This window comes from Eleutherodactylus coqui, chromosome 8, assembly GCF_035609145.1.
Source record: "Eleutherodactylus coqui strain aEleCoq1 chromosome 8, aEleCoq1.hap1, whole genome shotgun sequence".
NCBI classification, from domain to species: Eukaryota; Metazoa; Chordata; class Amphibia; order Anura; family Eleutherodactylidae; genus Eleutherodactylus; species Eleutherodactylus coqui.
This window is the reverse complement of record NC_089844.1, coordinates 207,608,659-207,635,115: the sequence shown is the minus strand read 5'-3', so window position 1 is coordinate 207,635,115 and position 26,457 is coordinate 207,608,659. Positions and strand designations below refer to the sequence as shown.

The 26,457-nt window shown below is 49.4% G+C and overlaps 6 protein-coding genes across 6 annotated transcripts; 2 read left to right on the top strand and 4 right to left on the bottom strand.

Annotated features, from left to right (window-relative positions):
* Positions 1-15,924: 15,924 nt before the first annotated feature.
* Positions 15,925-16,250, top strand: LOC136577787 (histone H4). The gene has a single exon (XM_066577712.1). It carries the CDS (start codon positions 15,925-15,927, stop codon positions 16,234-16,236), a length of 312 nt encoding a protein of 103 aa, XP_066433809.1. The 3' UTR covers positions 16,237-16,250.
* A 2,685-nt stretch (positions 16,251-18,935) lies between these two features.
* Positions 18,936-19,376, bottom strand: LOC136577786 (histone H2A type 1-like). The gene has a single exon (XM_066577710.1). The coding sequence runs from the start codon at positions 19,374-19,376 to the stop codon at positions 18,984-18,986; it is 393 nt and encodes a 130-aa protein (XP_066433807.1). The 3' UTR covers positions 18,936-18,983.
* A 328-nt stretch (positions 19,377-19,704) lies between these two features.
* On the top strand, positions 19,705-20,109 carry LOC136577785 (histone H2B 1.1). The gene has a single exon (XM_066577709.1). The coding sequence runs from the start codon at positions 19,716-19,718 to the stop codon at positions 20,094-20,096; it is 381 nt and encodes a 126-aa protein (XP_066433806.1). The 5' UTR covers positions 19,705-19,715; the 3' UTR covers positions 20,097-20,109.
* Positions 20,110-21,979: 1,870 nt separating this feature from the next.
* On the bottom strand, positions 21,980-22,338 carry LOC136577784 (histone H4). Its single transcript, XM_066577708.1, has one exon. The coding sequence runs from the start codon at positions 22,336-22,338 to the stop codon at positions 22,027-22,029; it is 312 nt and encodes a 103-aa protein (XP_066433805.1). The 3' UTR covers positions 21,980-22,026.
* Positions 22,339-23,013: 675 nt separating this feature from the next.
* On the bottom strand, positions 23,014-23,424 carry LOC136578103 (histone H3). The gene has a single exon (XM_066578006.1). The coding sequence runs from the start codon at positions 23,422-23,424 to the stop codon at positions 23,014-23,016; it is 411 nt and encodes a 136-aa protein (XP_066434103.1).
* A 632-nt stretch (positions 23,425-24,056) lies between these two features.
* LOC136577783 (histone H1B-like) lies at positions 24,057-24,743 on the bottom strand. The gene has a single exon (XM_066577707.1). The coding sequence runs from the start codon at positions 24,729-24,731 to the stop codon at positions 24,075-24,077; it is 657 nt and encodes a 218-aa protein (XP_066433804.1). The 5' UTR covers positions 24,732-24,743; the 3' UTR covers positions 24,057-24,074.
* Positions 24,744-26,457: the final 1,714 nt, after the last annotated feature.

Genomic DNA, 26,457 nt, shown 5'->3' with positions numbered 1-26,457 from the left:
GAACCATTGTCTGTCTGGATCTGCAGGGGAGTCCCATAATACTGGGTAATAACTTCCAGAGTACGTAAAGTACTCCATTGTGTTGCTGTTTTACACGGGAATCCCACCATCAGACCTGAGAATGTATCTACTGCTGTACAAATATACTTACATCCTCTGCTCTCAGGGAGGGGCCCTACAAAATCCATCTGCCAAATCTGCGCTGGCAACTGGCCTCTCCCTATGTGTCCCATTACTGTATGAGGCACTTCTCGTTTTTGCACATGTTGACATACTGGACATTGTGCGATTACTTGTTTGATCATGTCCACCGTCAATGGGATACCTCTTTCTTGTGCCCACCTGTAAGTGGCCTTCTCTCCCAAGTGTCCACTTTTTTGGTGAGCCCAAACAGCTGTACCTTGAAGCCATGCTTCCTTTTCCTTGTCAGGTTCTTGGACGGCAACAGAGATCGATGCTGCCGCATCTGCTTGAGAATTAAATAAACGTTCCAATGAGTCAAGAGGGACATGAGCATCAACATGAAACACAGTACTTTTAGTACTCCTAATGAATTCCTCTATGTCTTGCCAAAGCTCTTTCCCCCACAATTCCTTACCATGAATGTTCCAGTCGTTCTTCTTCCATCCCATGATCCAAGTGGCCAAACCATTGGCAACTGACCATGAGTCCGTATACAAATGACATTCTTGCCCTTGTTCCTGCTTCAGAGCTAAGAATACTGCACAAAGTTCTGCATATTGACTACTCTTACCTTCTCCTTCCATGACCAACGTCTTGTCTAATTTTGGATTAAAGGCTACACTTTTCCATCTACGTCTTCCACTGATATACTTGGCCGAACCATCCGTGAACCAAGCATGCTCTTTTTGGGAGTCTGTCAACTCAGAGTAAGGTATTCCCCACTTTACTGGGGATTCCTCCATTTGTGCTACTGGTGTAACCTGACCATCTGGAGGGATATCAGCTATCTTTTCATGCAGGGCAGCTATCCCCCCTTCACCTTTTTTCGCTCTTTCCGAGATGTACCATTTCCACTTAATGATACTCTGCTCCTGGGCATGTCCTATCCGATTGGACTTTGGATTAGATAATACCCAACTCATGATGGGTATTTGCGGCCTTAGAAGGACTATGTGTCCTGTCGTCAATTGTTCAGTATCCACCAGGGCCCAATAACATGCCAACAGCTGTTGCTCCAGTGGAGTGTATTTTTCTCCCGCATCTGGTAATTTTCGATTCCAGAAGCCCAGTGGCACTCTTTTGCCCCCTTGCTTCTGCCACAATGACCAGTTTGCATACATATGCTGAACTGATACATGAAGTTCTATCTCACCATCTTGTAAAGGCCATAAATCTACAGCCTGTTGTATGGCTTCTTTTACTGCCTCAAATGCAACCTGTTGCTCTTCTCCCCACGTGAACTCGTACTTCTTGCGAGTCACCTTGTAAAGAGGAGCAAGAAGCTGCCCCAGATGCGGAATGTGTTGTCTCCAGAATCCAAACAATCCTATGTAGGATTGTGTTTCCTTCTTGTCTTTCGGAGTGGGAAAATTTAAGATTTTCTGCCTTGCCTTAGGGAGAATCTCCCTATGGCCCTTATTCCATTGAATTCCTAAGAATTTCACCGTCTGAGAGGGGCCCTGCACCTTGCTATCATTTATTTCCCATCCTTTTTCCCGCAAATGATGTAACAGTCTGTCCAATTGTTTCTTTACAGATTGTTCATCCGGTCCCTGAATCATTATATCATCGATATAATGTGAAAACTGCATTTCTGATGGTAAATCAAACTCATCCAAATGTTCTGCCACCGTCCGGTGACAGATGGTTGGACTATGTATCCAACCTTGTGGCAATCGAGTGAACGTATATTGACGTCCTTGCCACGTAAAGGCAAACTGATCTTGTGCCTTTTCTTCTATTGGAATTGTGAAGAACGCTTGTGCGATATCAATCACAGCGTACCATTGTCCACTGTGACTTTGGATCTGCTCCACAATTGTAATGGTGTCTGGGACAGCTGCCGTCAAGGGAGGTGTTTGTTTATTCAATTCCCTGTAATCGACAGTCATCCTCCAAGACCCATCACTCTTCTTCACAGGCCATACCGGATTGTTCCATGCTGTGGTTGCAGGCCTCACAACCCCAGCATCGACCAAATCCTTAATGGTTTCTCCTATTTCCTTGTGACCTCCAGGAATTCTGTATTGCTTCATAGCAACCAGTTTTCCTGCAGGAGGGATGTGTACGGGTGGCATTTTGACCTTTCCCACCGTAACTGGACAAGCTTTTATCCCTATTTTCCTTACGCCAAAGGCAAACTTACCATCTTCGAGGTGTAGTGTCAATCCTTTCAGAATATCTATGCCAATGATATATTCCGGAATAGGTACTACTAACACCGTGTATTTACGTAAGGGCAAATTGCCCAATTTCAAAGTTACCTGTGTCTGTACTCCTTCGGTAACTTTTCCTCCCAATCCTGAAATATTAACTTTTGGACCTTTAAACTTTTTGGGATTTCCATAAATCAGAGTAGCCTCCGCCCCTGTATCTACTAAAGCTGGGACCCTTTGGACATTACCCCCTTTCCAATGTATGGCTAGCGGGACGTAGGGTCTGTCATCCCGCCTAACCCAGACAGGGGCTTGGCTTGCTACCTATGCGGAATCAGAATCTGATTCCTCCAGGAGCGGAGCAGATGGCTTCAAATGGTCCTGCACTTGGGTAGCTACCATTGCAGCCATCTCCTTCCATGGATAGATCTTTTGAAAGTCCTCCCATTCTAATTTCTTAGGTTCTAAATTAGTGACCTGCTTCTCTCTCTTTTTAGAAGCTTTTGGGGCCACTGAATCTTCCCTTTTATCCACCTTTTTGTTGGATAATACCTTCTGTTTATAAAGACGCCACAAATCACCTGTATCTTTTCCATCAATGGCGTCCTTGGAGACTCCAGCTTTCAGGAGAGCCTGAAACATATCTCTACGAGATACCCTTGGCACTCCCGAATCACCAGTCCCCTGGGAACTAGGATTCCTAGACCTATCACGATCTGTTCGCTTTTCCTCTCTATCCCAGTTTCCCATATCTTGCAATTCCCGCATTCTAGCCACGACCGCAGACATTGGCTCATTAGTCATGGATAGAAGTAGGGTCATCATCACGGCTTTATAAGCCGGAGGTGCAGTCTTAATTAAACGATTTCTAACTCCTGCTGTCAGCCGAGTCTCCAAATAATCTTCCATATGCTCGATGATAATTAATTCGACCCTCATAGCTTCCTCCTTCAACCTTTCAATGCCATCCCTGATAGTGTACCAAGGTTTGTCATTGATTGGAATGTCTGCCTCTGTTGGGAATTTATTAAGAAACCCATTGGTTACTATATTAAACAGGGAAATAGCACTTTCTCCTTGATGATTAGGAAAGTATTCTCTAAAATTTCTACTGATTACTGGATCTCTAGTTAGAGTAACAAATCTCATTGCATCTTTTGGATCCAACATTACCCCAGTCGCCCCGTGCTCAAATAGACGGACCAACCATGGTATGTCAGATTCCCCAGGCCTTTGCCTAAATCTACTCAGTATATCATCAACTTCTGACTGAGAAAAATCCTCTAGGGTAAGCCTGGTGCGCCTATGTGGCACCAATTCTTCTTGCACCAACAGTCTCCCATCGGCATCGTACATATAGTTTCCCTGATCGTCATACCTGGGCAACCTTTGCCCATCATGACCTACGATAGGCTGGGTATCGGGTCCATATTCAGTAGTTTCCTTCCTTCTGCTAATGGGCTGGGCACGTTTTAAAGCAGGTGGATCAATTATTGGATTGGGTGGGTCTTCCCAATCCCCCTTATGCCAGTCCTCCTCCCCCGAAGAAGATGAGGAATCCCATAAGTCTCCATCCCACTTATCTGGGTCCCAGTTCACAGAAGCAGAAGCTATAGCTTTCGATACCTTTCGCTTATCAACTTTACCTTTACGCCCCTTATATTTATTCTGAGCAACTTTTACAACAGCCTTTTCTGCAATATTCTGGTAATGTTCTATTTTTTCCTTTATCAGCCTTTGGTTACATTCCAACACCACTCTCTTTCCTTCAGATTCTGCTAACTTTTGTTCCGTCTGATTAAGTTTTCTTATTAGTTGGGACTTCTTCTTATGGATATTCCTATAGGCTGAGGCCAATACCCAATTTCTCCTACCCAACTGAACTGCGTCACCTGCCTTGGCAGGGGTCTCCTCGAGTACCTTAACGACATCGAGGGGCTCTGAATCTTTTAGCTTACTATCCCATGATTCTGCAAGCCCACTATGCATCAACTCCTGAGCTAATATATCATAGGGACCCTCGGACCAGCCGGGGATGTCTATTTTCTGAACGATTTTAGTTTTATCTTTCTTGGTTCTTTTTCTAAACATATTGTTGTCTTATTGGCAAAATGCCAATTGGTGAAACTTTTTGCGCAGAGTTCCCCCTTACAGAACTCACAAAATTTTGGCAACTTGCCAATTGGTGAAACTTTGCACAGAGGTCCCCTTTACGGCGAGGCACCACCCTGCAAACTGGCACCGATTTCCCGAGTCCTGTCTCAAAGTTACAGAACTCCGAAAATTTTGGCAACGTGCCAATTTGGTGAAACTCTGCACAGAGTTCCCCTTTACAAAATTTTGGCAACGTGCCAATCTGGTGAAACTTTGCACAGAGGTCCCCCTTACGGCGAGGCACCACCCTGCAAACTGGCACCGATTTCCCGAGTCCTGTCTCAAAGTTACAGAACTCCGAAAGTTTTGGCAACGTGCCAATTTGGTGAAACTCTGCACAGAGTTCCCCTTTACAAAATTTTGGCAACGTGCCAATCTGGTGAAACTTTGCACAGAGGTCCCCCTTACGGCGAGGCACCACCCTGCAAACTGGCACCGATTTCCCGAGTCCTGTCTCAAAGTTACAGAACTCCGAAAATTTTGGCAACGTGCCAATTGGTGAAATTTTGCACAAAGGTCCCGCTTATTGCTAGACACAACCGTGCAAACTGGCACCAATCTCCCAAGTCCTGTCTCAAAGTTACAGAACTTATAAAATTTTGGCAGTATGCCAATGGGTTCAACAGGGACTACTTACTGCGACTATCAATGTGTATTTACTATTATTACTCTATCACCTATCAAAGCAAAGTTATAACCATTTGAACCCCTTGGCAATGGGCCAAAAATCTAATATGGCGACAGCAACCCCCCCGTGCACTGAGAAGCACTGTCACAATACCAAATTATACAGTAATATAACCTTACCAAAGACAACAATATCCTGCCAGACTACGCCAATTTATGTCTTACCTGCTCAAGTTTTGGCTATTCTTTAACCTCATTGGCATACCTACCAAGCATACCGTCTGAGACAGTTTTCAAAGTAAGACAAATATAAAACACAGGTTTATTTACTCTTTAGTATATGTAAGTAAAATAGTTAATTAACATATAGGCATTGAGATCACATGGGTAACAAAGATAAGCATCAATACATCACCGGATATTGTAGCATCACTCCGCAATCGGGGGATCTCCAGGTACGATTGGTAGGAGGAATCCGAGAATACGCCAGTACGTCTACTGGCCACAAGATGAGTCCCAACCCCTCCCTGAAGATCACCCTTATTTATGCTGTTCTTACATTACGTGGCATATCTGCTTCTGCGCAGTTATGGGTATATACGTCATTCTAATATGGCTATTCAGGTTCTAGACATGCGTAGTAGATGATTGGCAACAAAATATATTGAATATTTTGTCCATGAAGTTATCGACATCTGTGTTGTATTATGAGTCATTCTTGCTGTAACATACCATATATGTTCAAAATATTCTGCTTTTGAACAAATGTTAGCAGAATATTCAGACGGGTCATTAGTTCATTGAAGTTCTGGTTAACTCATACGGCAACTAGTTATTTGATTACCTTAATGTCCCTGCTTCTGACACAATCATCCAGTTCAATCGTATCCCATACGTGTCACAACACCCAAAAATTGTGATATGAACCTGGGGACCCCAGAAACTTCCCTCTCTCCTAATCCCGCAGCAGCCGGCTGCGATTCACCTGGACCAGGAACTCGGCCTGTGCCCACACCCTCACTTGGACCTCCGCGCCCTCGACCCTTACCCCTACTCCTCATCATGGTGGATTAAGAATAGAGCAGGGCCAAATAAATTACCCCACTGTACAGCACTGACAACTGTGGCTTAATTCACTGTACACAGAGACTTGTAGATAGCGGAGGCTCTATGCTGTGACTTGTGTCTTGCGCTGATACCTAGGGGTAATTTACTGCTCGCAGAGACTTGTAGATTATAGAGGCTGTGTGGAGTGGGAGAAGACTCTAAAGCCAGTGGATAGTGCTGGTAACTGCGGCGATCTCAACCCCACCAAGGAAAGGGTATTGTGAGACGCTCTGCACAGCGCCTGAGCTGAAATACCATGCAGTGGCCCTGGTAATATTACAGTACTGTTTAGCGGTGAGACCTCTGTCTAATGCACTGCAGACACAGAACGGTATAACTGAAGTCGTTTGCTGTAGGCTAGGAAATATTTGAGTGCAGTTTCACGGTGAGAGCTGGTTGTACGGCACTGCAGGCTGAGAACGCTACTACTGACAGGCTGCGAACAGGCCTAGATGCGTAATACAAAAATGGATGCACTACAACTCCCAGCAGGCCACAACTAATGCACACGGTCAGATGTGACCCTAAGAAGAACAGTTGGGGTTCTTGAAGACAGGATCCTACGCTAACCCTATATCAGCAGCAGCACTTTCCCTAACCCCTACCAGCGTGTGTCTGAGGCGAGCCGCGGGCGGGGCCGCTTTAGGTACTCGGCGGTCCCCTGATCTCGCCATCCACTCACTGCTGGAGGGTGTGATAGGGCTGGCACGTCACAGCAGGAAGTGGTAATGCCTTCCCGCATGTCTGTTGGCTAGAAAATGGCGCTAAACATGCGAGGAAGGAAATGGAATTGACTGGAGTACCGCGTGGTGTTCGTCTCCAGTCCCCTAATGCTCGGACGAGTGTGCTCGCTCATCTCTAGTTATTACCTTAATTATATCAATGTGGATTCTATCATTTATATTGATTACATAGTATATCCAAAGATAGACAGACAGACATACAAACACATTGCATGCTAATGAGCCCGTCTGTCTGGCAGTTGACTGTGCATTGTGATGTCATCAATCTGGTGTGACACGGGCAGTATAGAATGATGAATACTGGAGCTTGGTGGCCATCTGAAGTCAGTCTCCACTTCGGACGGGTTACAGATTAAACAGTATTGTATTGTCGTAAATGTGCCCGGTCATATCTCCGCTTGCTGCATGCTATATTGTTGCAGCGTGTGCATCTTCCATGCGGCACTTATAGGATCCTGCCGGTAGGGTAGATAAATTGCCCCTATTTTTTTGATGCGTCCTTACAGAATACTATATTGGGCCTGGGGGTTATGGTATCTATTAGGCAAATATCACTTTTAAGTATCTCCCAGTGTTTAATGAAGAAAATTCTAAAGGCCCATTTAGACACAACGATTATCACTCAAAATCCACGCACACGGCAGTTCATGGGACAGTTTTGAGCGTTCTCTTTGCATAAGCGTGTAAATGAAGGCTCACGCTGTATGCAGAATACAAGCGGGACCGCTATCTTCTCCATACAGCTGTTGTCTTCTCAGAGCGCTCAGCTGATATCCCGCTAAGCGCTCCTAGCGGGGTATGCAGAACACAGCTGGAGCGCTTGTCTTCTTCATATTCCGGCTGTGTTTCCCAAGCGGGACACCAGCTAAAACAATAGTATCAGCGGTATCCCGCTGAGAATGCAGCATGCAGCATGGATAAGGCTCATTGTTGTCTTTCAGCTAGCTAAATGGGCCTTTATTGAAACATGTCTGCTTGGTGTAGCCAGTATAGCTACTGGGGAAGGACAATCATTTTAATAAGACCCTTTCTTATTGAGGGGGAGGGGGGGGTAGTGCCCGGGTAGTCATGCATGTCATGTATTTTATGTGGATGCGCCGTGCTAAGGGTCTAGTACTCTGCTGTATGCATTGCACAGCTGCAGCATGTAAGGGGCTAATGTCTGAAAGTGGCTGGGATATGTCTGCAAAAGTACCAATACATGTACCGTCACAAGATGTCTGCCTTCTATAAATACGGGTGATTGAGGTGTAGTTGGAGTCCATCCTCTTCAACGGTTAGGAGTGAAGGGTGCGGTTGTACCTTGACGCTGTTGGGGCATGGTGGTCTGGACGCAGGTAAAGACCTGTTGCCTTGTTATGGAGGACAGGGGTTAATGCACCATGTGAAGAGACTGCTGGTGCTGCCTGTCTTTGATGCATGCTAGATTAGTCATGCCTGGGAGTAGGGTGATGTTGTGTGGTTTTCCATTCACTCTGCCAGTTCCCATGTGCATAGTGGCTATATATTCTCACGCCTCCCTTTGCTCAGTGCTGCTTATTCGGTTCCATAGTGGAGTCCCTGGAGTTTGGAGCTCTTCTGTGCTGGGTGTATTTCTACTTGCAGAGGAGTAGCTGTGGGTTCCTTTTCAGTTGCATTTCTGTTTTTCATTTCTGTGTTGCTTTGCTGTTCGGTTCATCTCTCCAGGGGTCCTTTCAGGGACAGACAGGGCCCAGGAGGAAGACCGTGGGGTCGTCTCTATCGAGGCTACTGCTCTTCTTTAAGGCAGGGCCCCTTCACCTCCCTTACTAGGTTAGGGCCAGGCTTCATCCTCCCTGTAGCGGTGCTACCATTCAGCATATCATGGTGTGCGGCTCGTTCCTACAGCGCATGCGTTCCCTGTCACCGTGCTGAGTGTGGTACCCTGGTGTCGCACAGGCTTTTCATCAGGGTTATGCATTTCAGTTGTGGTGCACACTGCTCTTCGGTGCATATCTATCTACCAGAGTAGTTGTGAACATCACCCTGCGCCGGTGCTGAGCGTAGTGCTTGTGAACCATTGGGGTGTCACACCCGCAGCAGTCAGGAACACAGCGATCCATGGGCATCCATATATATATATATATAATTGAATGTATGTCTGTCTGCGTGCGTGCGTGCGTGTCTGCGTGCGTGCGTGTCTGTTTGTCCTTTATGCGCTACTACACCATTCATCCGATCGCCATGAAACTTTGGGAAGTTGTTAAGTACACTCCTGGGAAGATTATAGGCATAGTACAAATATCCTACGATAAATGGCGCGTGAGCGTCGTCGAAAGTTACGCCCCCCCCACGTAGATCGAATAAGTAAGCCACCTGCTATTGTGATGTCATCACTGATGTCATCAACATCGGACGTCCTTGAACATGCCCCAACATGTTCTATAAAGCTGCATTGTGATGTCATTAAGGCTGTATTATGACACGTACAGCTTGGAACCACTAGAGCACGCCAGCCAATTACCATTGGAGTTGGAAGTGGGTAAACAAGTACTAGGATATCTTCCTAAGAAGCCACAGCAGCCGGATAAATTGTATGTTCCACCCAACGGCTATTTTATTCAGCCCGCAAGGGGGAAGCAGCGGCCTACAAAATCTCATTCAGGTAGGTAGGTTCAGTTCTTGGAGGTTGGGGAATGCTTATGGGCAAGGCCTTATGTCTCATCCCAACTCGATTATTCAATTCTAAGCGCAAAAGAATTAGCGTCCAAATTTTATGTACGGAATTTAATTCTCTCACTTCCCAATGTCATAGAAACTTGAAATTTGGCACGAGCATTGATTATGTCATAAATAGGAAAAGTTAATGGGTCCCAACTCGATTATTCAATTCAAAGCGCCAAAGAATTAGCGTCCAAATTTTATGTACGGAATCTAATTCTCTCATTTCCGGATGTCATAGATAGATAGATAGATAGATAGATAGATAGATAGATAGATAGATAGATAGATAGACTGTATGCAATAACCTAGATAGATAGATAGATAGATAGATAGATAGATAGATAGATAGATAGATAGATAGATAGATAGATAGATAGATAGATAGTATGCAATGACACGTACAGCTTGAAACCATAAATACTAGAGCACGCCAGCCATTTACAGTCAGTCTCCATTGGAGTTGGAAGTGGGCAAACATGTACTAGGCTATCTTCCCAAGAAGCCACAGCAGCCGGATAAATTGGATGTTCCACCCAACGGCTATTTTATTCAGCCTGCAAGGGGGAAGCAGCGGCCTACAAAACCTCAGTGGTCGCTGCTGCCGTCATCTAGATATATAAAAACGAATGTATGTATGTATGTCTGTCTTCGCAGCAACGCGCGACGGGTACGCTAGTATATATATATATCCTGGTAAAGGTAATGATCTCACCTATGCAGCAGGTTATGTTAGCTTCCGTCTTATATGTCTTGCTGTGTCCTCTTTTCTGCATGAAGAAAGCAGTCTCTCATCCATACCGCTCGATCCTAGGCGGTACGTCCTGAGACGTTTGTATTTTTCTTGTTATAATGGGCACATCTATATATATAAAATTGAATGTATGTCTGTCTGCGTGCGTGCGTGTCTGCGTGCGTGTCTGTTTGTCCTTTATGCGCTACTACACCATTCATCCGATCGCCATGAAACTTTGGGAAGTTGTTGAGTACACTCCTGGGAAGATTATAGGCATAGTACAAATATCCTACGATAAATGGCGCGCGAGCGTCGTCGAAAGTTACGCCCCCCCCCCCACACACACACACACGTAGATCGAGTAAGTTTGCCACCTGCTATTGTGATGTCATCACTGATGTCATCAACATCGGACGCCCTTGAACATGCCCCAACATGTTCTATAAAGCTGCATTGTGATGTCATTAAGGCTCTATTATGACACGTACAGCTTGGAACCACTAGAGCACGCCAGCCAATTACCATTGGAGTTGGAAGTGGGTAAACAAGTACTAGGATATCTTCCTAAGAAGCCACAGCAGCCGGATAAATTGTATGTTCCACCCAACGGCTATTTTATTCAGCCCGCAAGGGGGAAGCAGCGGCCTACAAAATCTCATTCTCTCATTTCCTGATGTGATAGATAGATAGATAGATAGATAGATAGATAGATAGATAGATAGATAGATAGATAGATAGATAGATAGATAGATAGATAGATAGATAGATAGATAGATAGATAGACTGTATGCAATAACCCTGATAGATAGATAGATAGATAGATAGATAGATAGATAGATAGATAGATAGATAGATAGATAGACTGTATGCAATAACCCAGATAGATAGATAGATAGATAGATAGATAGATAGATAGATAGATAGATAGATAGATAGATAGATAGATAGATAGATAGATAGATAGACTGTATGCAATGACACGTACAGCTTGAAACCATAAATACTAGAGCACGCCAGCCATTTACAGTCAGTCTCCATTGGAGTTGGAAGTGGGCAAACATGTACTCGGCCAGTGATGGCGAACCTTTTAGGGACCGAGTGCCCAAACTACAACCCAAAACCCACTTATGTATCGCAAAGTGCCAACACGTCAGGGGGCAGGGCTTATCACAACGTATGATTTTACCCCCGTCGTTCTAAAAAGGACAAGGCTGTTTCAGAATAGACCGGGTGCAGATTCTGACTGCTTTTTGGACGCGGAAATACTGCAGAATGTGCTCAGCGGAGATTTCTGTGGAAAATTCTGCAGCATTTCCGCATCTAAAAAGCAGTCAAAATCTGCACCCGGTCTATTCTGAAAGAGCCCTGCCCATTTCTGCCACATGTACACATACCCCAGCGGTAATAGTGACACCTTCACCCCAGCGATAATAGTGACATCCCACAGCAGTAATAATAGTGACACTCCCCCCATTAGTAATAAGAGTGACATACCCCAGCGGTCCCCCAGCAGTAATAATGCCCGCTCCCCCCCCCCCCCAGCGGTTCCCCCAGCAGTCATAATACCCCCCCCCCCAGTGGTCCACCAGCAGTCACAATGCCACCCCCAGCTGTCCGCCAGCAATAATAATGCCCCCCCCCCCAAGCGGTTCCCCCAGCAGACATAATGGCTCCCCCCCAGCGGTTCTCCTGGCAGTCATCATGCCCCCCTTCCCCCACAGAGATTTTCTTGGCAGTCACCATGCCCCCCCTCCCCCCAACGATTCTCCCAGCAGTCATGCCTCCGCTCCCCCGCCAGCGATTCTCCCAGCGGTCAGAATGTCTCCCACCCCCCCCCCAGCGATTCTCCCAGCAGTCAGAATGTCTCCCATCCCCCCCCCAGCGATTCTCCCAGCAGTCAGAATGTCTCCCATCCCCCCCAGCGATTCTCCCAGCAGTCAGAATGTCTCCCATCCCCCCCAGCGATTCTCCCAGCAGTAAGAATGTCTCCCCCCCCCCCCCCAGCAATTCTCCCAGCAGTAAGAATGTCTGGCCTCTGAAGACCCCCATTGAAGGATTACTCGCCCACCTCCCGTGGCAACCTGTTCCACTCATTGATCCCCTCACTGTCTAATATCTAATCTGTCTCTCCTCCCTTCCAGTTTCATCCCATTGCTTCTAGTCTTTCCTTGTGGAGATGAGAATAGGGCTGATCCCTCTGCACTGTGACAGCCCTTCAGATATTTGTAGACAGCTATTAAGTCTCCTCTCAGCCTTCTCTGCAAGGTAAACATTCCCAGATCCTTTAACCATTCCTCATAGGACATGATTTGCAGACCGCTCACCATCTTGGTAACTCTTGTCCGAACTTGCTCCAGTTTGTCGATGTCTTTTTTAACCCCTTAACGACCGGGCCATAGTGTTTTTACGTCCTGCAGCTGCAGGACGTGTATGGAGGGAGGTAGCGCCGCTATCTCCCTCCATACAGCACGGGCATCAGCTGTTTATTACAGCTGACACCTGCGGGCAATAGCTGCGCTCGGCTGTTCGGCCGATTGCGGCTATTAACCCTTTAAATGCCACAAACGCTGTTTGGGGGTCCCACACGCCCCCCGCGCGCGGTGAGATCGGGGGATCTGTGCAGGTGTCATGGCAGCCGGGGGCGTAATGAATGGCCCCAGGGCTGCCTTAGTAGACTGCCTATCAAGACATCCACACAGGGTGGCTTGAAAGACTGCCTGTAAAAAAGCAGTATGACGTAATGCTATAGCATTACGTCATACTGCAGGAGCAATCAAAGCATCACATGTTAAAGTCCCCCAGGGGGACTTCAAAGTAAAGTTAAAAAAAAAGCTCAATAAAGCTTTTTAAAATGTAAAAAAAAAAAAAAAAAAAGTTATAAAAGTTTAAATCACCCCCCTTTTGCCATATCCATTATTAAAAAAATCAAAATCATAAAATCAAAATATGTATTTGATATCGCCGCGTCCGTAAAAGTCAGATCTATCAAAGTAGTGCATTATTTTTTCTGGACGGTGAACGTCGTCCAAAAAAAAAAAGAACGCCAGAAATGCATTTGTTTAGTTACCCTGTCTCCCAGAAAAAACGCAATAAAACGTGATCAAAAAGTCGAATGTATTCCAAGTTGATACTATCAGAAACTACAGGACATCCCGCAAAAAATGTGCCCTAGCACAACTACATTGACGGAAAAGTAAAAAAGTTATCGCGCGCACAAAATGACCGCAGAAAATAATTGAAAAAAAATGTAATATTTAAAAAAAAAAATACAAGTACTACAGCAAAAAAAAATACAAGTTTGGTATTGTAGCAATCGTACCAAACCATAGAATAAAAATATCAGGTCATTTATGTTGCATTTTGTGCGTGGTAGAAACAGGAAGCACCAAAAGATGGTGGAATGTCGTTTTTTTTCCATTTCTCTCCGCTAAGAATTTTTAAAAAGTTTTTCAGTACATTATACGGTAAAATAAATAGCGCCACTGAAAAATGCAATTCGTCCCGCAAAAAATAAGCCATCATACAGCGACGGCGATCGATAAATCAAGGAGCTACGATTTTTTTAAAAGGGAGTGGGAAAAAACAAAAATGGAAAAAAAGCAAAAAAGCTCCGTCACTAAGGGGTTAAAGTGGGGTGCCCAGAACTGGACCCAGTATTCCAGATGAGGTCTGACTAAGGAGGAGTAGAGGGGGTAATGACCTCATGTGATCTAGACTCTATGCTTCTCTTAATACATCCCAGAATTGTGTTTGCCTTTTTGGCTGCTGCATCACATTGTTGACTCATGTTCAGTCTATGATCTATTAGTATACCCAAGTCTTTTCCTTAGATAAGTGTACATTTCAGTCACTCTGGTTGATGCCTGTTAGACAGCCATTCCTCAGCCTTAGACGGAGAGGAGAAGAAACGTGTGCGGTCCCCATCCACCACTCGCAGTCGCACAGGATATGCCATGGAGTATAACAGCTGGAGATCTCAGAGTTGCCTTTTGATCCCAAAGAAGGGCGCTCTCTGCTTTTGTAGATCTGCCGAGAAGTCCGGGAAGATGGATTTTGCAGCATTGTTGCATCTAAGAGGGCCTCCTGTTCTGGCAGCTTGTAGGATCACCTCTCTATCCCAGGAGTTGAGCAGCTTTGCCAACAGGGGTCTAGGAGGAGCGCCCGCCTGGTATAGGTGGTTTCATGGGTACTCGGTGTGCGCGCTCCACCACAGAGACCTGTGTGACAGGGAAGCATTCAGGTAGTCACTGTTCCATGATCCCCTGCGGTCTCTGCCCCTCAGTGCATTCTGGCAGGCCCACAACACAGATTGTACCGCCGTGAACCATTTCCCAAGCCGCCCGCCTTTTGTTTCCAGATTTCTGCTTTTGGCGTAAGCTCTCGCACAGTCGCTGCCGTCAGGGATACGGTATCATCCAGCACAGAGATCCTGTCCTCTGTACTAGTGACCCGGCCGGTCTCTTAGATTCTGGGTGGCTTGTCTCAACAGGCTCACATCCATTCGGATCTCGTGGATTTTACCCGTAAGGGCAGCAGTAGCTGTCTGCATCGCTGATAAGAGCCGATCGGACAGGCATTGCAAAGTCTGAACCAACCCAGCAAGCGAACTCAAACAGGCGGTTGGTGCAGAGGCCACGTCTCCTGATGCAGATGATGTAGTAGGCTCCGTGTCGGGGGGTTCCCCCCTCGCAAACATCTTTAGTTTATCACTGGGAGAGTTCTGTCTAGTGGGTCCCATAGCAGAACCACTTCTGCATTTCCTGCCTTTGTAGGGGATTTTGCAAATTGCTTAAAGCTCCTTAAGTAGACCTGTAAAGGCCCCTAAGACATAAGGAGTATACAGCAGTGCCTGGCAGCAGTCACACAGGGAAGTCGTTCGGTTTGCACTTCATTGATGACTGTAATGAGGGACTCCGGGTCTTGAGAATCTGCAGAGTGTTGCACAGCATGGTGGCCACAGCAGAGGAGGAGTAATCCTGGCGCTTCTTGGGGTAGCAGTAGAAGTGCCACTGTATGCCCTGTGCCGGGGACTGTCACAGGTTATGGGGCCTCCTTGTTATACACGGTGCCCTGATGTTCCTGCCGCCCACAGCTGTCTGTTGTGGCTTCTGAGTGTCTCTCTGCTCCGGCAGGGGAGCGCTGATGCAGCAGAGCTCTAGTACTCCCCTTCACCGAAGCCTCCCTGCGCGCTCTCCCCTCGCCCCCACGTGTTTGTGGCAGCAGCTGCACTGCTCGCTTTACAGGAGGGATTCACGCTCCAGCGGCTCTCTGCTGCCTGGCCCTTGTCTCCGTCACCCCTCCTCCGTCTTCTCTCCCACTGCTTCAGGAGCTGACAGGCCAATCGGCTGCACAAGATGGCAAGGGCTCTTGTATTCAGCCAATCAGCAGGGAGAGGGGATGGGCCTTTACTCTAGACTACTGAAAGAAACGCCCCGCAATGACGGCCCTGATCAGTAGTTCCCTCTCTGGTCCGCTCCCTGTCTATATAGAGTAGGGCTCTGCGCTGAGCAGCTATCGCTTTCTGCTTACAACGTAGAAGATGTCTGGTCGCGGTAAAGGAGGGAAAGGTCTTGGGAAGGGCGGCGCCAAGCGGCACAGGAAGGTGCTCCGTGATAACATCCAGGGCATCACCAAGCCTGCCATCCGCCGTCTAGCTCGCAGGGGAGGCGTCAAGCGTATCTCCGGCCTCATCTATGAAGAGACTCGCGGCGTCCTGAAAGTCTTCCTGGAGAACGTGATCCGCGACGCCGTCACCTACACCGAGCACGCCAAGAGGAAGACCGTCACCGCTATGGACGTGGTGTACGCGCTCAAGCGCCAGGGCCGCACTCTCTACGGCTTCGGAGGTTAATAATTCTGCTCTTTCTCCATACCACAAAGGCTCTTCTCAGAGCCGCCCACCTCTTCCAAGGAAAGGCTGTAATCCAACTCCTTGTGGGGTCGTCAGCAGCGGTGATGGTCTATGCGCTCTGACATGATACAGCCGGGGTGTAGCAGCCTCCCCGTCAGGGTGCGCTTCAGGCTGCGGTCACGGCACGCTTTTAAACTCCTTAACCTATTTAGGGCAGGCAGGTTATGTTTATAATACGCGAGGAGCTGGGCCTGAATTAATGAGTGCGGTGAAGGGTTAACAGACCTGCCGTTGGAGGTCGGGTGGTTTTAGTGCCGCCTATGGGCGGGGCTATAGTCAGATTCTTCCTGCTCATTGGCTGATCCCCGGAGATTTTGAACTTCCCGCTCAGTTGATCGCGTCTCCCGCTCTTCCTGTCCTCCATCCATCCATAATGAAAACAAAGATCTGGTACCGTGTTAGCCAGTAGAGCAAAATGTGATTGTTCTCAGCAAGAGAAACGACGTAATCTTGTAGATATGATACCTTTTAATGGCTAACAAAAATACATGATGTTATAATAGCGAGCTTTCGTACCAACGCAGGGTACTTCTTCCGGCTAAAATGGATTGGATCTGAAGAGGCATGCATATTTATACACACTTATAACATACATACTTATGGCAAGGCACAGATATGGATGTGATTGGTTCGCACTTAAAAGGAGTTCTGCAAAACAGAAAACAAACTTTTTTTGTCTAGGCACTGATAGCGGAGTGAAAGTTTTATGATCCCTAAATTACTGTTGGAGGGGGGGGGGGAAGGTCTATACCATCTTAAAAGGACATTTATAAATCAGGGCTACCATCCCACCTCAATTGATGACCAAATCACCAGAGCCACCAGGATACCCAGAAGTCAACTACTCCAATACAAGGAGAAGGAAAGAAACAATCGTGTGCCTCTAGTAGTGACCTACAATCCGCAACTAGAGGTACTAAGGAAAACCGCAAGAAAACTCCACCATACCCTGCACAAGGATGACCGTCTGAAAACCATATTCCCGGACCCTCCGCTTCTGTGTTACAGGCAACCCCCTAACTTGAGGAACTTTATAATCAGGAGTGCATTACCCTCTGACACACAAAAAGGAACTTATCCCTGTAATGTAAGGAGCTGTAAGACCTGCTCACATGTACTGACTGCGGACAGGATACGGATTCCCAACACACAGCAGGACTATAAGATCCCAGGGACATTTACATGTTCCTCGTCCAATGTGGTGTACCTAATCATGTGCAGTAAATGTCCTGTTGGGGGTCTTTATGTTGGAGAAACAGGACAGAAACTCAAAGCCAGGATGAGATCTCATCGCCACACGATTGAACACAGAAGAAGAGAATTACCTGTGGCCGAACACTTCTCTAACCACGGTCATGACATAGGAGATATGAGAGTTTTGATATTGAAGGGTGGTTTCAAGTCACAAAACCACAGAAGAATTTGGGAATATAAATTGATAACAACCTTTGACACGCTGAATACTGGGTTAAACTATTCCCCAGGATTTATGCGTGAATGGGAAGTGTGAGACTTGATTGCACAGATAAGACCCCCATCAGCAGTAATTCAGGGGCCATTAACTTTCACTCCCTTATCAGTATTTAGCTAAAAATGTTTGTGTATCTCTTGTAGAAAGTCAAGCCTGCTGACCTCCCCCCCTCCAACAGTAATTTAGGGATCATAAAACTTTCACTCCGCTATCAGTGCCTAGACAAAAAAAGTTTGTTTTCTGTTTTGCAGAACTCCTTTTAAGCGCGAACCAATCACATCCATATCTGTGCCTTGTCATAAGTATGTATGTTATAAGTGTGTATAAATATGCATGCCTCTTCAGATCCAATCCATTTTAGCCGGAAGAAGTACCCTGCGTTGGTACGAAAGCTCGCTATTATAACATCATGTATTTTTGTTAGCCATTAAAAGGTATCATATCTACAAGATTACGTCGTTTCTCTTGCTGAGAACCATCCATCCATGTAACACGTGTAATCAGTGACCAGGCCGTCTGATATAGAGGCGCTCGGGGCTGGAGGTAAAGAACCCTCAGATACACCCCCTAATCCCAGCCCTACGACGGGCGGTGGAATCCTCTACCTGCTCCACCCGTAACGCAAGAGGACGTCTAATCCCTGTAGGTTTACTATAATCCAAAACCAGCCTGAGCCGTGCAGGGCTCTGGGAAAGCTGGGTGATATAGCTCCACCTCCATAAAAAGGGCATGGCTGTGGAGTGACATGATGAGCGCACTTCTAAGGGGGCGACCGTGCAGAGCTCTGAGAGGGCTGGGTGATGCGGCTGCAACGCTTTGTAAGCATACAGCCCACGCAGGACCCTGAGAAAGCTGGGTGTTCTATCCGAAACACAACTGAAGCGTTCCGATTCTTGTATATACGTGACCTAACAGAGGACTCTGTTAACCCGTTATCGCAAGGACTGGTGAGCGAGTCCTACAGCCGCCCGTCCTCTGGACATGAGGTCACCTAGAGCAGGACCATTGTCCGCTTCTGCCGGTGACAGGGATGGCCAAATTGGCATCCGCCCCAATCTCCGCCTCCTTGTGGAAAGTCCTGTACAGTTATAGTTTCCCGATGCAGCCGGCGTACCGGCCACCGAGTATCACAGCATAGAAGCGGCGCAGCTCTGTTGTAAGGAGCATGTGGGTGGCTCTTAGAAGAGCCTTTGGTTCTATGGAGGGATCGGCGCGATCACTTGCTCTTGCTCGTCTTGCTGCTCTCGGTCTTCTTGGGCAGCAGCACGGCCTGGATGTTGGGCAGGACGCCTCCCTGGGCGATGGTCACCCCACCGAGCAGCTTGTTCAGCTCCTCGTCGTTGCGCACAGCCAGCTGAAGGTGACGGGGGATGATGCGGGTCTTCTTGTTGTCCCGGGCGGCATTGCCAGCCAATTCCAGGATCTCAGCGGTCAGATACTCTAGCACTGCTGCCATATAGACCGGAGCGCCGGCGCCCACCCTCTCAGCGTAGTTGCCCTTGCGGAGAAGCCTGTGCACACGGCCGACAGGGAACTGCAGCCCTGCCCGGGATGAGCGAGTCTTGGCCTTAGCACGGACTTTGCCTCCTTGTTTGCCGCGTCCAGACATCTTCTAGCACAGGAAAGCAGAACTAGGAGAAAAAAAACACCTTGAAAGTTGTGATAACGAGAAGGCGCAGTTCTGTTGATTTTTATAAGCTGCTGCTCCGCCCTCCTCTCCTCTAATTGGGTAGATTTCAATCCCCCCAATAGAGGCCAGACTTGAGGAAGAACCAATGAGCTGCACTGGGCGTGGCTAAGACGCTCACAGGGGTCACATGTTTTGCTGCTCCACTAGAACAGCAAGCAGACGGCGGTACTCATTTGCATGGCCCCGCTATAAATACCGCAGCGCTGGGAGGTGCAGGAACACTGTTCTCACCAGTTGGGAAAGTATCTCTACGTTATCATGCCTGATCCCGCCAAGTCTGCTCCAGCGCCCAAGAAGGGCTCCAAGAAAGCCGTGACCAAGACTCAGAAGAAGGACGGCAAGAAGCGTAGGAAGACCAGGAAGGAGAGCTATGCCATCTACGTGTACAAGGTGCTGAAGCAGGTCCACCCCGACACCGGCATCTCCTCCAAGGCCATGGGCATCATGAACTCGTTCGTCAACGACATCTTCGAGCGCATTGCAGGGGAAGCCTCCCGCCTGGCTCACTACAACAAGCGCTCCACCATCACCTCCCGGGAGATTCAGACCGCCGTTCGCCTGCTTCTGCCTGGAGAGCTGGCCAAGCACGCCGTGTCCGAGGGCACCAAGGCCGTCACCAAGTACACCAGCGCCAAGTAATCTGTTCCGTGGCCCGCCGTGCATGATCACCCCAAAGGCTCTTCTAAGAGCCCCCCACCCCGTCTACAGCAGAGCTGTCACCTCCCGGTTGTGTAGGGAGCATCCTCGTTTGCTCCTCTGTAACAAAGGTTGTGTATACATCGGCTCGGTTACTTAGTCCCCTGCGTTGCACAACTCGTCTTTGTCTCTGTGTACCGGAGTTGTTCTCTGTCTATGTACTGGATTTGAGGAGATCTTCCCTGCAGCGCTACACAACTGTATCTCTGTCGGGGGTCGCGATGCTGATTGCGCTGCAGATTAGGGATACGTGCGGTGACCGAAGCCGCGCTATGCGGACGCCTCCATAGAGGTGGGCGCTACGTGGATTCGGTGATGCGGCTGCGGACAATAAGCCATTAGAGAAGCGGCAGCGTTTTTGCCACCGAGGTACACGGAGCACAGTGCGGCCATGACTGGATTATGCTGTGGGGTGAGGTCGGCGTGGTGGCTACACGAGGCGGTCGACGTCGGAGGGGGATGCCGACAGCAAGTAGCAGCTGTACTGGAGTGCTCGGAAGGCAGAAGACTACAGGGGATATGCGGGTCTGCGCCCTAAAGCAGTGGGGTGCACAAAGGGAAAGGGGTAGTAGGCAGACGACATGCTGGGGGCTGTAGTACATTGTAGTGAGTAGCGGAGGCAATCGGGGATGCCTGAAAATAAGAGCACTGGGGGTGCTAGGAAAGGAGAGGGGGGCCAAGGGGAGAATAGCCTCACCTTCTCCAGCTGCTTATGTAGAGACGCCCATGCCCCTTTTGAACCCTTTTATCGAAGTTGCCATCAGCCACGTCCTCGGGCTGACAGTTCCACACTCTCACTGCTCTTACAATGAAAAACCCCCTTCTATGTCGGTGTAGAAACCTGAGGGGACCACAGTGACAGCGGAACCGGAGAGGAGATGGCAGTCACCAAAGTGGCAGCCTTCCCGGGTGCAGGGACCGGAGGGGAGCGAGAACCAGAGGGGCAGTGCACCGGCTACAGCAGCCGCATGGGGAACGGGGGCGGGGACCATAATGGAGCAAGGACCAGAGTAGCCGCGGCAGCAGGGTGAACGGAAGCAGAGACCATCGTGGCAGCGGCCGCAGGTGAACGGGAGCGGAGATGGCAGTCTGGCATGGAGAACAGCGGGCATCCCGGATTTCTCAGAGACCAACCTCTTCCCTAGATTAATTTAGTGCTCCGGCTATATCACCCAGGTCCCCCAGAGTCCCGCAATGGGAAATCAGTGCAGCACTCTGGGAGAGCTGGCTGCTATGACGGCAATTCTATGTAAAATAATGGCTGTGCGGGTCCCTAGGAGAGCTTGGTGCAATCGCAGCACTTCTAAATGAGAGGACGCCTCCAATATGGTAGCACTACACGGATTAAAGGGCAGGCTTTAGTACAAGGAGGACATACACTCAGTGCGCCGCAGCCTGCTTCCTGGTAGAAGAGAAGATTCGCTGGCATTAGGGGTCATCATGGTGGGGGGTATTTTTAATAGAACGCTTAAATCTCTGTTATCCGCAATAACTGAAGTATGTATGTGCGCATCTAGGCATTTATTCACTTTGTCCCCGCCCCCTCTCTCTAGTATTAGTTAAGACAACTCATTTTAATGATACAAAGACCTTGCGGGAAGGCGTCATGAGGGGAACACGGCTGACTATAGCATACGCAAAGAACAACAATGGGCATAAAGTGTGATTCAAAGGGTTAAATGAGTTTGGCCACTAACAATGCCAACGCATAAGGGGTGATGGCAGGCATCAGATATAGGGCGGATTACACGTATCAGAACAGATGGGCAATCAGGCAGCAGCGACACCACAGGGAGTTGGATTACAGCCTTTCCTTGGAAGAGGTGGGCGGCTCTGAGAAGAGCCTTTGTGTTATGGAGAAAGAGCAGAATTATTAACCTCCGAAGCCGTAGAGAGTGCGGCCCTGGCGCTTGAGCGCGTACACCACGTCCATAGCGGTGACGGTCTTCCTCTTGGCGTGCTCGGTGTAGGTGACGGCGTCGCGGATCACGTTCTCCAGGAAGACTTTCAGGACGCCGCGAGTCTCTTCATAGATGAGGCCGGAGATACGCTTGACGCCTCCCCTGCGAGCTAGACGGCGGATGGCAGGCTTGGTGATGCCCTGGATGTTATCACGGAGCACCTTCCTGTGCCGCTTGGCGCCGCCCTTCCCAAGACCTTTCCCTCCTTTACCGCGACCAGACATCTTCTACGTTGTAAGTAGAAAGCAATTGAAAACCGGTTCAAGCGTCCTCCCTTATCTACGCGACGAGCGGACCAGATTGAAAACAGTAACCAATGACGACAGTTTAGGCGTTCCTATTGGGGCAATTACATGTTGGCCACGCCCCTCTCCTTGCTGATTGGTTTAACACAGAACCGTTTGGAATTTAGAATTTAACGCGTATTCTTACAATTCTCAAGTTTCCCGGCCGGTTCTCAGTCCCATTATGCGGTATTAATTAGTGTAGTTTTGTGTATTGCTGTCTTTCTTCTTCGTACAATGAGATAATATCCACATAAATACATCAACACTAATCCCTTCCCGGCACACAGATAGATGCCTCATACGGACACGTTTGATCAACCACGTTCATAACAGTCTGCCGGGGATTCAAATCTCTTTCTACTACATTTAAAAGATTAGAGAATGGCATAAATTAATTGAGGAACTGACTAGGTCCCTGAAGGGGTTAACAGACCACCTCCTGCTGACGACAGAACATTATTGGGGAGAGGCGGCGCCAGGGTACACCGCACACAGGCTGGCTGTGAACCCGAGTTGGGGAAATGACAGCGGAGGACAGGATGCAGCTCGTTTGAGGAGGATTTGGTGGCTCTGAAAAGAGCCTTTGTGTTCCATGCGGTGCCCAGAGCAGATCTAAGCCCTCTCTCCGCGAATCCTGCGGGCCAGCTGGATGTCTTTGGGCATGATGGTGACCCGCTTGGCGTGGATGGCGCACAGATTGGTGTCCTCGAACAACCCTACCAGGTAAGCCTCGCTGGCCTCCTGCAGGGCCATGACCGCTGAGCTCTGGAAGCGCAGGTCAGTCTTGAAGTCCTGGGCGATCTCTCTCACCAGGCGCTGAAAGGGAAGCTTACGGATCAGCAGCTCGGTGGACTTCTGGTAGCGACGGATTTCACGGAGAGCCACTGTACCTGGACGGTAGCGGTGAGGCTTCTTCACTCCGCCGGTGGCAGGAGCGCTCTTCCTGGCGGCCTTCGTAGCCAGCTGCTTGCGGGGAGCTTTCCCTCCAGTGGATTTACGAGCGGTCTGCTTGGTTCTGGCCATAGCTCTACTGTAGAGATGTACACAGATGTGATATGATGGGAGCCGTAGAAAGAGCAGAGCCTTTATACCCTACTTGCTCTTCCCTATTGGCTCTTAGAAACAACGCCCCCTACATCTCATTGGCTTTTTCAAACAAACCACTAGCCCGCCAAAACGCTAGATGCCCGCGACCAATCAGCGTTCGGCAGAGGCTGGCCCCACCTCACCCTATCAGGCCACTGCATGATACGTACGGGTGTCTGTGAAATCATGTTCTCAGCTGCTTCCCTGCATTGATATGTCCGCAGAAACACACACTCCACGCTGCACGGCAGTCTCCCCCATTAGAAGCTGCGCTGATTTTATGGGAAATGCATTAGGTCGGCGAGTCCCCTCCCCCTTCACACTCAGCCCGGCATCCATACACGCGTTGTATAGGTCACACTCCCCAACAGGAACGGGGATGATGCGGCGACAATGTCTCGTATTACTCCCCCTCTACAGCCTCCCCCTCGCTCCCTAGACTCCCAACTGATATGAAGTCCCCTGTAGCCGCTATGGGGCGCTGCTATCTAGAACAGAATCCGAGGCAGTGATAATACAGCTCTGCGGTGAGAAGGTGGCGGCTCTGAAAAGAGCCTTTGTGGGGTAAATGCATGGGCGGCTTCAGCTTATTTCTTAGCCGCACTCTTCTTGGCTTTAACAGCCTTCTTAGCCGGACTCTTGGCAGCTTTGGGTTTGGCCGCCTTCTTAGCCGGACTCTTCGTCACCTTCTTGGGCTTTGGGGCGGCCTTCGGCTTTGAGGCTTTCTTCGGGCTCTTGGCCACTTTCTTGGCGGCGGCCGCTGCAGGTTTCTTTGCTTTTTTCGGGCTTTTGGCCGGAGCCTTCTTGGGCTTCTTAGGAGATTTCGCCGCTTTCTTGGCTCCAGCGGGCTTCTTGGGCTTGGCCGCAGACGCTGGCTTCTTTTTGGCCGGCTTGTCCTTGGTCTCCTGCTTCTTGTTCAGCTTGAAGGAGCCGGAGGCGCCGCTGCCTTTCACCTGGAGCAGGCTGCCCTTGGTGACCAGAGACTTGACGGCCAGCTTCAGGCGGCTGTTATTCTTCTCTACATCGTACCCTCCGGCAGCCAGAGCCTTCTTCAGGGCGGCTAGAGACACCCCGCTGCGCTCTTTAGAGGCGGACACGGCTCTGACGATCAGCTCCGACACGCCGGGACCGGAGGACTTCTTGCTTTTCTTGGCGCCCCCTGCGGCGGATTTCTTCGGCTGCTTCTTGGATTTGGCAGCCGGCTCGGCGGCAGGAGGAGCGGCGGCTGGCGCGGTTTCTGCCATTGTGTGCTGCGGAAATCAAATACTAAAACTCTCCTGGAAGAGAAACTCTGAGAGCGGCGCTGGTGGCGCCTCTTATATGTACAGCGGCCGCGCTCTGATTGGCTCGTGAGCAGGCCCGTCCTGAGCTGCTATTGGCTGACACTGAGCACAGCTACTGCCTTATCCCATCCGGGCCTCTCTCCGCTCCGTTCTCCTCTTGTGCTTCCCTGCCCGGGATAAGAGTCCGTTACCGGTCAGAACCGGACAGGAGAGCTCGCGTTCAACGTGACTCCTCACTCTCTGACATCTCATGCAACTGTTTATAGCCGCTGCTGGCGGAGGTTCCGGGGAGGAGCGGAGAGGAGGCCACGAGATCTTCGCCATAGTTCTCCCGATCTGCACATCACCGCGTATCTGCGGAGATAAAACCGCTGCGGGAGCGCCTTCCCTCTATTCCCGGCCCTTGTCACCATCCCCGGGATCTACTCCACAATCTCCATCGTGCAGAAGCTGATTGCACAATGCGAGGACGACCTGGAGCTGCCGAGAGCCCAGAGGTGTAGCACAGGCTGCGCCTCCGCTCACTGCCAGCTCCCGGGTGCTGAATGTATACTGTATATACTGCAGACTTCTCTATACTGCGGCACAATGTAAGATGAGGAAATCCAGTACCCCCCTGTACACTCAGACGATCGGGAATGCCACACGTTATCGTCCCTTTAATACCCCGGACATGATGGGTGTGGTTGTCCACAAGAAGAAGCGATTCTTCTTCTCTGCAGGTGCATCTCCTCCCGCGGGCTGCTGCCCGTTCTATATCATCCTAGGGATACCATGTGCTGGACGTGACGGCCATTGCATCGGCTCTGTAGTTCCCATCAATCGTTGACGGTGAAGATGGAACTTGGGATTCTGCTGCAGAGCGGTGGCATCTAACAACGCTCTAATCGGGATGTAGATCGCCAAGAAATGACGCCTGAACAAAGCCTTCTACCCGCGGGTCTCCTGCAGCCGGCGATGGCCTGTCAGTCACTGATGTCCGAGCGGAGCAGTGATACAGCGGGACTCTCAGCGCCAGATCCAGTGCCACAGTCGGTGACATCGTACAGAACCCGCAGGGAGGGTTCTACTGTAGATCCCCGGGGCAGCAGATGTTGTACAGTGTCCGCTGGGATTCCTACGGGAAAGCGTGTTGGTCCAGAAAGCTTTCACAGACCCTGAAGGACCATCGGTACTGTGAGACCCCCGCTTCCCCCACAACCCGGTCCCCTATACCCTTCCAGATCGCTAATCAGCTCTTCTATTTAGCGCCCAAGGAGGCGACCCAGAAAGAGAGCAGTGTCAGGGGCAGCTAGTGGAGCTCTTGTAGGCGAGCTGCTGCTCCGGCCGAACAGCAGCTCACAGTCATCGGCAGAGCGGGCCACCAGCGGCGCCATGGGCAGCGAGAGCGGGGTTCGCCGTGGCAGCGGCACCAGTGCCATCGGTGTACGGGAGCGGAGGCCAGCGCGTAGGGTGACAGCGGCGACGGCTGCTGCGGCCGATGGGGACAGGAGCTGGGAGCAGACAAAGCTGTCCAGCGAGCGCCCGGGGGGAAACGAGAGTAGATGTCAATCCGGCGGGGAGATGTGTGAGACAGGACCAGAGATGGGAATCCGCCTGGGAGATATGTGAGCTTGCCAGGGGAATGGGCGGTACATGTGGGGAGGTGTGTGTGCGGCAGCCGGTCCACCGTCGTGCCCCTCGCCTA